At 38.0% G+C, this 12,038-nt stretch overlaps 1 protein-coding gene across 1 annotated transcript; it reads right to left on the bottom strand.

Moving 5' to 3' along the window:
* Positions 1–5,622: 5,622 nt before the first annotated feature.
* Positions 5,623–8,585, bottom strand: LOC115041912 (regulator of G-protein signaling 1-like). The gene is made up of 5 exons (XM_029499804.1): positions 8,351–8,585; positions 7,958–8,017; positions 7,579–7,640; positions 7,256–7,422; positions 5,623–7,088 (listed from the first exon to the last, which is right to left on the bottom strand). The coding sequence occupies exons 1-5, from the start codon at positions 8,428–8,430 to the stop codon at positions 6,900–6,902; spliced, it is 558 nt and encodes a 185-aa protein (XP_029355664.1). The 5' UTR covers positions 8,431–8,585; the 3' UTR covers positions 5,623–6,899.
* Positions 8,586–12,038: the final 3,453 nt, after the last annotated feature.

Genomic DNA, 12,038 nt, shown 5'->3' with positions numbered 1-12,038 from the left:
ATTAGAACCGCCAATGGGTAATATTTACCTGCAGCTGTCTTTCAATTGTCTTTCAGTTCAATTGGGACGAAATCCTTTTTGCATAAAATATTCAAGCCCGACAGTCTGTGACTTTTCACAGTGTGAAAAAAAAAAAAAAAAAAAATAGGTAGCAGCCCCTACTGTCAAAAATTTTCAACATAAAGCCAGATTAAAAAAAAAATAATTCAATTTTTACCTGTGAGCGCCAGCAGCAAAAATTTACCCATCTAGATAGACATTTTTGCGCTATTCATTTTGGGCTTATACACTATTATGGTGTTGTGCAACGTGCTGGATATCACTGTGATCAATGCCTGGATGCTGCACCAGAGCTTCACGGGTGACAACATCCCCACTGGTCCAGGAGATGCATGCTGAATGGATGGCACTAAAACAGATATGGCGTGTTGTTGTGCCACTGCTGCTTGCTGATGCAGAAAAATGCAGAAGAATGGCCAATATGGTGAAGGCTAGCTGCAAACAGAATAAAATATTATGCTCATGCTTAAGTGTGGGGATCCTGTTTATGGGAAGCGCACAGCCAAGGTGCTGAATATTTGCACAAAGTGTGTTTGAGCAGCATGGCAGAGAAAAACAGAGATTATAGTCCCCTGATGATATGGTTATGTACATTTGTGTGTTAGCTGCATTACTGTGGCAACATATTTTGTTGTTTTCCAGAATCTGAGCTAGTGGGAGCATGTAGATATTGAACAGAATAGGTCGCAGAATGAAGCCCTGTAGGACTCCACATGTCCTTTTTGTCTGCTAGGAGCCCTGTCACATGGATGTTCAGCATATTTAACGTTTATTTGCCCCAACTGGCTTCACCACACACAAAGGTGATTCTGGAAAAACAAAGCTGGCTTCAAAGCTGGCTATAATGACATCATTTACTTTCAAAAACTAAATGAAACAAGCAAATCACACATTCGCTTACCTCACATATTTGTTTAGCTGGAATGAAAGTAAAATGTCTACCAGTCCACAGATTTGACTGCCAATGCGTGGGTGACGTCAGCACCAGCTGACTGTTTTCAGAGCCGGCTGTTTTTTATACTGCATCCGTCTGTCATTTTAACATGTGGCTGATTGAATAGTGGGGTGAAATGCCTTTAGATTTTTTTTTTATTTTTTTTTTTTTTTTGCCTCACTCTTTTTTTATTGACATTTTCATCAAGACACAGCTTTGCATTCTACTTTGTGTTCAGCATATACTTTGTAGTTACATTCATACATAGAATTGTCTTACATAATGTATACACTTGTTCACCCGCGTAATTGCTGTCGTATATACAAATATTGCACATGAACCTTTATTTTAACAAACCCCTACTTGTATCCAATGATCTGTCTACATGTTATCCTTTCTAAGGGGACACCTGACAACAGGACAACATTGTAACCACAGCTCGGCTGTGCTCAGGCTGTGTGTATTTTTCCAACTTAGTGCAATACATTTCTTCGAATGAATCAGGCTGAGATCTATAAATGCTTGTTCCCCTTTTGATATTTATGTATTTCTGGATTTATGCCCAACAAAAAAAAGTTTGGATCTGAAGAGAGCTGCTGTGAAATAATCTTCTCAGTTGTAACTTTCACCTATTCCCAAAATTTCTGAATATGTTTACATTGCCAAGTACAGTGGGAAAATGTTCCTTTGAGCATATATCTGGTATATTTTTTATTGTACTGATTAATATCGGCAGGTGTCACATATGTCTGCATTAACAATTTGTATTAATTTTAGTCCTGAATTAATTGACACTTTTATTTTTTAATAACTTTATAACTTTATTTTATTTTCTGAACTTACATTACAATAAAACATGTAAACATACATCAATAAACAGCGGTCTGTATCGTGGGGGGGGGCAAAAGTAAAAATGACCTGAAATAGAAAATTTTAATAAGCGTTTAGTAATATGGAACACAATAAACAAATGCACCAGAACGAAAAACTCAAAAAACTCTAAAACAATTAAAAAAAGAAAAGGAAAAACCTTCCTTAGCATCGGTTGATTTAGTCTGGGGCTGTCTAATCCAATGTGCCCTTTCCCCTCTCGATAATTACACTTAGATCCCTAGGCAGGTAATTTGTCATAGGCCGCCATATGTCCAAAAAATTGTTATTTCCTTTTAATTTGGCTCTTAGTCTTTCCATAGGAAGGACTCTAAACATTTCTTTGTACCACAGAGTTACAGTGGGAGGTCTCTCACTGACCCAATTGTATTCATTTTCTAGCCAGAAAAAAAAAAAAAAAAGAAGTTTGTTCAGTAGTTTTGATCTCTTCATATCCATGACTCTATGTAAAGGTGGCAGCCCCAGTAGAAACTGGCCTCGATCTTTACATATTCTGTGTTTAAATATTGCACTAATTTCTTTATAGACACATGACCAAAACTTGGATATTCTTGGGCAGGTCCAAAAGCAATGTTTACATGTCCCTATTCGTAATTTACATTTAAGGCACAGTGGTGATCTATTAGGGTCAATTTTATTCACAACATGAGGTGTCCTGTGCTGTCTGTGAAGTATTATATATTGCATTTCTTTAAATTTATTGCTGAGAAAGAGAGAGTGGGTGGCCTGAATACATCCCTTTCGTGCATGTTCATCATATACAGTCTGGAGGTCCTCCTCCCACCGTTTAACAAGCCTATCAATATTGTGCTGCTTTCAACTCTGTTATTACAACTCTATTATAAAAGTATGTGCTAAAACCTTTCCGCACTGTGAAGTTACTTATGAACTTACCAAATGGTCCCTTCAATGTTACAGTTTAAAATTTGTATTGATAAAGGGACAGACTTGAAGATAAGCAAAAAAGTCTTTTTGTGGGAGCTCAAACATGTCTTGTGCTTGTGGAAAGGACATAAGAACATTGTTGTCATCAAACAGATCTCCAACCACCCTCACTTCCCTCTCATGCCAAGAATGGTATACAACACTTTCAAAACCAGGTAGGAGGTCCCTGTTACCCATGAGTGGAGTCAAATAGGTGAAGGCACCTTTTCTACCTACAAATTTATGCATCTCCTGCCAAATCATAGTAGAGCTTTGCAGTATTGGATTATCCCTCAATTTGGGAGGGGAGATTTTTTTACTAGTGAGTTCTCCACTCTGAAGGGAGCACAAGCCCATGATTCAAGTGGGTCTTCAATTCCTTTCAAATAGCAGTGAGCCCATTCATATATTAATCCACTCTGACAGGCCCAATTATGAAATATAATATCTGGAAATGCTAGGCCTCCACTATCTTTTGGTAGCTGTAAAGTTTTAATACTTAGCCGAGTTTTTTTCTTTTGCCAAATGAACTTTGAAAATTCCCTTTCAATCTCTCTTGCTATCTTTCTAGAGATACAGAGAGGCAGCATCTGCATGGATATAGCATGGATAAAACAGTCGAGGTCACTCACTCACTCATCTTCAACCGCTTTTTCTGTTTCCGAGTTGCGGGGCTGCTGGATTAGGCTCCAGCTCACATCAGGTGAGGGCAACCACTCACACTCACACCTACGGTCAATTCAGAATCACTGGTTAACCTAGACATGCATGTCTTTGGACGGTGGGAGGAAACCAGAGTATCGTGGAGCGACAGCGACCACTATGCCGCCGTGCTGCCCAGCAGTCGATGTAACGCATTCATTTTTAACAAATTTATTCTGCCCATCCAAGAAATCAGCAATTACATCCACCTATTAAGATCGCTCTTGATATCTTTATTTATAGTGCCAAATGTTTTTTCTGAGTAAATTCTTTGTATTTGGGGATATAAAAATACCTAAGTAGGGTAGATTGGGGTAAGTTGAGCGACCCCTTGTTGCTAGGACACCATAAAACAAACTGAGCATGTGACTGATGATTTGGGAGGAAGGCATAATTTCATGGAGTCTGTGAAGGTAAGAACCACATGGGTAAAGTGGTTAGACATTTTGTGTCAAAAAAAAAAGTGGATTTTGTTGATTATAAGTTTCATTAGGTTTTCGCTTCGAAAACAGATAATAGAAATAATAGAAAATAGATAAGTTTGAATTTGTTTTATACATCAATTTTAGTATCAATAAGCAACAACATTAGCTAGTCAACCTAGCATGAATGTGCACAATTTTAGCTGTGGACGCTAACAAATATGGCAGCTCTGGGGTAAATTGAGCAATTTCACTTTCTTGGGTGAAAAATATTTTTTTGGGCATAAATGTCTAACCACTTTACCCAAATACATATGTATATATAGCCATATATATCTTGATTTCTTGAATCAGTATCATAACTCCTCTTGCTCTGGATGATAGTGAGGCCATGAATACACTTTTAATGTCTTTAAAATCTTTGTCTAGAGTTTCTTGTAAAAATACCACTTTGCCATCCATATTGTTTATTTTATTCATGACTTGGTTACCTTTTCTGATATTTTGTAGACCCCTGCAATTCCAAGAAACAAAATTAAGCTTTACCGCTTGAGTCATATTCAACTAAAACAAAAAGATTACCTTAAAACTTGTTTTTGAACATGAAGAGAGGCACAAACAACCCTGGATGCTGGAACTGGCATCCAAAAAAAAAATTTTTCCATGCTTAACCCTCCTGTCATGTTCGTGTCAAATCTGACCGATTTACAACTTAAAACTCTCACTCATAAATATTGTGTTTTACATCTGATTGCCTCAAGGCCTTATGATATCCTCCACACTATGCACTTGAACATACAAAAGTGATGATCACATCTTTCATTGAATTTTGAGTGTTTTAATCAACCTTGTTACACCTGTGGTGTTCTGACTCCTTTTAATGAAGAGCAGCTCACCTCATCCGTCAGAACCGTCAGCTGCTACAGATTGTTGGCCCTGGAATTTCCCGATGCCTCAAACATGCATAGAGTACGCAGTGCCGAGCCTTGCCACTGAACCGCTGATGGAAGAAATATAGGCCTCTCCTGCGTCGTCTCTTGGTAGTCACTCCAGCACCGAACACTGGGTTTATGTCCTCTGTCAGCAGCTGCAGGAGATCGCAAGCTTTGAGAGTTGGGTTGACGTGACTGAAGAGGAATCATAGTATTCTGCTGCTCAAACATATTCATATTGGGGTCACTAATGTGGCAGGATGAGGAAACACACAGGAGCTGAAGGTGAGTTTGAGCCCCCAGCCCACAGTCCTACTGGGTGAGAGGCATGCCCCCTTGTGTCTGCCACAACAGGACTTTTACAATGCTGAAACTGCTTGAAAATGACAGACCAGATTTTAAAACAAGAAACATTTTGTCAATATTCTGTCAGTCTGTCCAACAACTGCACTGCTTCAGTGAGGAAAAGTTATGAGTGCTCACTTGGACTTGGCACACCATTTATATTTCCATCCTAACATGGAGGACTATTGCTTGAAACACAGATAATTGTTATGCAAACATCCCATTAATTTTCTAATGCAATGTTTTAGGATCTATTTAAACAGAAGTGCGTTACTGTCTCTGCATAAACAGAACAAAACACTTGACACACTATGACACAAAGTGAAAATGAAACAAAATGAAAAAGCTGCAGCATGTAACTAAAACAGCAGAGGTGTGTGTTATAAAGAAGACAAAGAAGAAGAAAACCAACTTCCAAGCATGCAACTCAAATAATTTAATGTCAGTCAAATCATTAACATTATGAACAAACACGTCAGCACAGCAACAAACTTTGTACTCAAGTGGTGAAAACTAATAAATAATACAATGTTAAATCATAAGTTAATTAAACTATGAACTCCATAAGAATACATTCAAACAGTATGGTTTGGAAAAGCAGTAATAACATCTACGTTCAGGGTAGACATAGAGATCTGCCATTTTCTCATGCAATGTAAAATTACTATTTCTATTATATTTTCAGTCAAATTGTTTATTATGTAAAATCACAACCTGTCTTAGGTTTTGGCCTGTAGTTATGTGCTATGAAATAAAAATTAGTTATTTTCTCTAAAACAATTTTTTTTTAGATTACACACAAATTGTCTACGATTATGTCCTGTTAAAAATAAAATGATCCTAACTACTATAGTTGCATGATGAATGTTCCTTAAAATATTAAATATTTCCACAAAATATCATCCACAGGCAGCCTAAATCTATTGAAAAAGAGGGTGGTATCTGTTTATTACCTGCAATCTGAGCACTTTTAAAGTGTCTCAGAATACCTCTCCCAGAAATAAATGGCCTTCTGTAAAACTTTACTGAAGATGACAAGATTCCTGTGTCTGCTGTGGATTTATTGTCTTCCTAGGTAGTTAGGTAGTTGGCTAGCTTATTGGACAGTTTATTTCGTGCCAGAGGCAGTTAATACAGAGGCAATTAGATGCGGCTAAATATCTCTCAGACACTGTGCAAGGACACACACTCACACAAACCAAATTGAGTGTGACAGTTGATTCTTATATCTTGTATCTTTAGCTGCACAGGAAACACCTCTGCAAAGACGACCAAAGGAGGTCAGTTTTATGGTTTGCTGATGCAGCTTTAGAGCAAGTGACAATGATTCATTCATCCCTTAAGCATCCAATTTCCCTATTTCGACCAACTTAACATCCAGTGTAGGTGCACACTAAAGGGAACAGGGGTCATTATTATTAAGGCTGGTCATTTTTATTCTTCTTCTTCTTGTAAAAAAGTCCTTGGGTGGTGCTCAGTATGGGATACCTCCCATTACTCAGACCAAGGCATGATTTCCTTCAGGATTTAGTGATGGCAGCATCGGTCTCAGTATGTGTCCATATGTCATGCAGATTGACTCCTTCCTGCTTTGTTGTTGGTCTTTTCCCTTGAAGGAGCTCAAACGTTCCAGTCATGAGTTTTATGTCCTTCCTCTCTCCTTCTCGCCCCCACCCCCTGACAGCACTCTCACCCCTTAGTGGCATCTGCAGTGAGGTTTTCCAGGAGAGTTCTATAAATGTCCGAACGCAGGAACCGTGGGTACGAGTCTCTTTCCATCAACCCATAAACTATCCTTTGAGCATCGTCAAAGCAGTGCATGGTGGGAGTTTTGATGTTCCTTTTAATCTGCTCTCGGGTGTGATAGTCAATGTTGATCTGGAATAAGACACAGAGTGGGATGATGTGATCTGAGCCAGGTGTTTTGAGAAGACACTTTTCTGTGTCTATTTCCTCATTATTCAGTCTGATAGACAAGATTTAAGAAAGACAGTGTATGTATGTGTGTGCGTGTGTGTGTTAAAGTATTCTTTTAGTTCATTTACCTCTTTAGGAGATTCTGCTTTGATGAACTGCTCATAAATCTTCTTGGCCCTTGAGGACATTCTGAAAGAAGATTTGATCTTCTTGTAGTCCTCACAGGTCAGCCAGAATTCAATATTCTCATCGCTGTATTCTGATTTGAGAAAGTTGCGAAAGGTAGCCAGTCCATCTTGAGAAACCACAGAAAACACACGAAATGTGAGGTGTAGACATCCCCTCCACTTTTCATCTTTTATTTTCCCTATAATCTCTTCTTATCACAAACATAATGTTTAGTTGTCTGATATTATCATATATTCTCATCCTCAAGAAAAATGCAACCTACATTTAGACTCAAGAAGCCTTTCCAGTGACTGTGACCATTGTTGGGTATCTTCTAAACTTAGCCTGTTGGGAGAGAATGCAAGTTGGATTACTCAACCAGAATCAAATTTGGGAAAAATTAAACTGGGGCAAAATGAACAAGGGCTGCAAGCACACAGAAGCAGTCTAATCAAGAAAGCATAGTAGATGTGCTTATCAAATTCATGCAAGAAAAAATCTAATCCATGGGATATGTTGGCATGCATGAATGTTGTGCCAAAGCAAACATGGTGTCTCGAGTTTGTTTGAATCATTTCATGATGCCATAGATGGAAATGATAGGAGCAGGCCTGCTATTTTAAAACTGAAATGTATGCAAAACACTCCATAAGTCTCCTTACCTCTCAGAGCTTGATGCGTGTGTGAACATGCACTGGAGTCGACACATAAAGTTCTTTCCACTGTGTGGAGATAAGAAAGAGATTAATATATCTCTGCAGGATTTACTGTTGTTTGATTAGTTTCAGGGGAGTCTGCCAGAAATATTGGACATGTGGTGTAGTCAAATTAGATTATATTAACCTTAAGCTATTTTTAGGAGATACCATGAAGCTTCCTTAAAATTCCTGGGTTTGCCTTTGTGCCTTTGATATGGCATGATGACATGATAGTCACAAAATCCATTTGAAAAATGTTTCTCCTCGTAATAAACAAAAAAACAATTTCTCATTGAGTGTGAAATCTTGGATTTACTTCAAAACCGAGTTTGGTGTCAAAATAAAAGTTTCACTCACATGCTCTTGTTTCTTTTCCTGTCATCTCTGTCCATGATGAAGTGCTGTGCGTTGAGTGGTTTGATGATTAGGCTTGACATTGTTTTGTTAAATCCACACTCTCAGGCTCTCGGTCCTGCTCATGCTGCAGCTGAGACACACTCAGAAGGGTCCCCCTTGCAATACAGCTTTATATACCAAGGTTTCCTGTTGCTACGGGCTGCTGGGATACATCAGCAACTCAGCCCAGACTGAGGAGAAAGCACCCCTTCCTCCTCCTCCTCCTCCTCCTCCCCCTGTTCCTCTTCTCCTCCTTCCTCGCTGTTAAAAACCACGCAACCTCAAAATGTATTGAATGTATGCCACCCTCCTCTTAATTCTTTACTCCCTATTATGTCTCTCTGCCTCCCTTTCTTTTCATCTGTTGTTGCAGATCCTTCCCTCCTCCTGACCAGACAAGCCAGACAACCGCCTCTGTGGCTGAACTCATGCTGTGCTAACATTATTTTTAGTCTGGCACCACAGATGCAAATGACAGTAACAGTGACTGCGATAGGCAAATCGTGACCTTTTCCCATTGGGTGTTTTGATAGCCCTCTAAAATGAAGAATCAAGCCTGTTGAAAACTGGGAGAAAATATCAACTTAAAAACCTATTGATCTCAACACAGGAAATTCATTACAATTTGGCAGAAATTCAAACAACTAGGCTACTGCCATAAACATTAAAGAGTAAATTGATTGCAACTGAAACTTGGCAACAAGAAGAAGAAAGATTGTCAGAACGTCATACCGTGATCATTCTCTTTTGTCAGCTGCAGAGGGTCGACCTTTAGAGTGAAATCCTAATATGGAGGGTTTAAAATGCAAATTTTTGCTGACTTTCACAAGCCTACAAACTATCTGGAAATTAAAACATTGTGACATCAAAACACATAAGTTGGAGATAACAAGATGGTCAAATACTGCAAAAATTATCATGGGAACCAATGCCAATGTCAACAATGACTCATACATATTTGACTGACCTGAGCCATTTATATTTTAAGCTGTTAGTCATTTATGGGACAAGGAACAGACAGGATTAAAGAGAAACAATTGCACTTAGTGTGAGAACTTACAGCGAACTTGACCGTATATTGGCATGTGATTACCATGGGCTGAAATTAGTAGCCGTGACTGTTGATGTTTCTTGTTTTTCAAAACATTGCTGCGCTATTATGTGTTGTTGTGGAATGTGGAAGTAGAAGGTCTCAGATAATCCAGATAAGTGGAACTGAAAGAAAAACTGTGGGAGTTTACTGGCTTTGGCATTCCATTCCTATCTTATATCTTTCTATGGTGGAAATACATGGGGAGATGCTTAAAGGGTAATGACGCTGCATCATTTTTGGACATTCTCTCCTCAAAGGAATTTATTGGGTTGGATACAGGCCCAGCAATTATGAGTATCAAAAGGTTTGGGTGTGTGTGTTTTTGTACATAGACAAAACACAGTCAGACAAGTTTGATGATGGCTTACAGACACTATTTGTTTTATTTTTCACTGAACATGGTGTGGATTTCGATTTTGAAGAGTACTTTGGCCATCATTGTGTATAAAAACACTAAAGATTCTAATAAGCTCTCTGAGCAGTTCTGTGTCTTCAGGGCAGATTGGAGATTACATTTAGTCAAAATGTGATGATCTAGGCTGGGACTATTTGGTTAGAATGCAAATTTAGAGCGAATTAAGAAAAGAGGAGATATACTGCCAGAAAGTAGTGGACAGGACATTCACGGAGTGGCACTTCTTGACATGGGAAATGTTACGAAATTGTTACAAATCAAAAAACAGAAGTGAGAGATGAGTTGATTGTTTGGCTCCTGTCTTATCTCTGCACAATTGGCCAATCACATGAATCATGTGTATTTCAAAATGTCCATTTTGGTCAGATCCCCCATCTGCTATTGAACATATGTGGAGTTTGGGGTGTTTTTGAATCAAAGCTGAGACAAGCAGAGTTCAGAAAATACAGAGAAACCGAGTAGAGACTGTTCACTTATTTAGCAGCCATTTTAACAACATACAAAACACCAGCTGGAGCAATGTCTTTCACCTTTGACTGTTGTACTATTGATGTATGATTTCTAGGAAAATCTCAACATGGAAAAGGCTAGGGCTGAAGCTGCCACCCATGGTCATTCTAGCAATTATCCTGACAACCCTTGAGGTTCCCACCAAAAAATGTCTTCTTCCTCCAAAATTGATCACATCAAAAATCTTTGCGCCAGTCACAAACATGAGTGTTCCTTTGGAAAAAACGTTTATGTTGTGAAATGTAGAAGGAAACATAAAACACAAACTACCACCAACAAAAATACACTCAATTGATGCATAGACATCTATAAAACAGGACAAAGTTGCACCATCATGCCTTTGTGTTTACAGATGGGAAAAACAGGGAATTAACCTTATAACACCAATAGTCATTTGTAACATCTCATTAACAAGATCAGTACTTTCCTGGTAAACTTGTTTTATACAATGCGAAGCATGTTTTCTTATATATAATATAATATAATAATATAGTATAATAATATGTAAATGCGATTTCTTAATAGATTATTTTCTGATTGTTATTTATTGTGCCAGGCTTCAGAGGGTGAAGGTAGAAAAAACACATAATGCCGATGTTACTTTCTCAAACCAGTGAGTTATTTTTTGTATCATGAATCAATTTGAGCTCTTTATTCAGTTCACTTTTATTTATAGCTCTGACAGTAGCAATAATAAATATCTTGTTCAGATGAAAAAACCTATACAATGGACCTTTACAGACTACAGATATTAAATTTCATTTCGTGAAACCAGCATTTTCCCTCTAGTAAATGTTGTAGGTTTTGATAAGCGGGACAAGAGGCAGAAAACTAAAAGACAGGCATTTAATAAAGTAACATCTCACATCTCACGGGGATGCTGTAATATCAGACACTTGACTGTATCTATTTTCTGATTTATTGTACACTCCAGATCACCACCTGTGTGTGCCACAAGTTGTCTTTTTTTGTTTTAATCTGCCCTTTGGCTTGGCTTCACTGATGCTGCTCTCCCTCTTTTGACCAAACACGGTTGTAATTGCTGAGGTGTTGCAAACAGTCACCAAACACAGAGCTGAAGGTCATCCATCAGGCTGCAGTAGTTTTGGTCACTACCATAAAATCTAATTTTCTGAGGAAATCTATATATACATGAGTAAGTAAGATGAAATAGATTTGCCTTTACCATCCATATGTGGCCAACCTCCTTGTATGAGGACAGTTTTGACTAATTCTGTGACACTGACACCCCTCAGTTCCTTTTCGCTACCATGGTAACATTACAAGATTTAATTCTTTTTGTTCTTCTTTTAGCTCTATTTAACTCAAACTTAGATTGTGTTTCCCTCTCTAAACACAGATGACTAAATTAGATTAGAAGTGAATAGACCTAACTAATTAATTTTATATTAACAGAGCAAAAATAGCCTCCATTAAATGATATAATTACTTATTTATTTTTCTCCAATATAATTGAAATGCCAATATTGTCAACCCCAATGTGAAATAACTTAACTTAACAGAAATTTGCCACATTATCAGCATTGTTATGAATTGTGTATTGTGTGCCATAAGTGTGGTATTCAGAGATGTTCTTGGTCAAAAATCAAATTCTCCAGACACAAAGGCTT

The sequence above is a fragment of the Echeneis naucrates genome, chromosome 4, assembly GCF_900963305.1.
Source record: "Echeneis naucrates chromosome 4, fEcheNa1.1, whole genome shotgun sequence".
NCBI classification, from domain to species: Eukaryota; Metazoa; Chordata; class Actinopteri; order Carangiformes; family Echeneidae; genus Echeneis; species Echeneis naucrates.
Note: the sequence above shows the minus strand (reverse complement) of the source record. Positions and strands in the feature narration are given on the sequence as shown.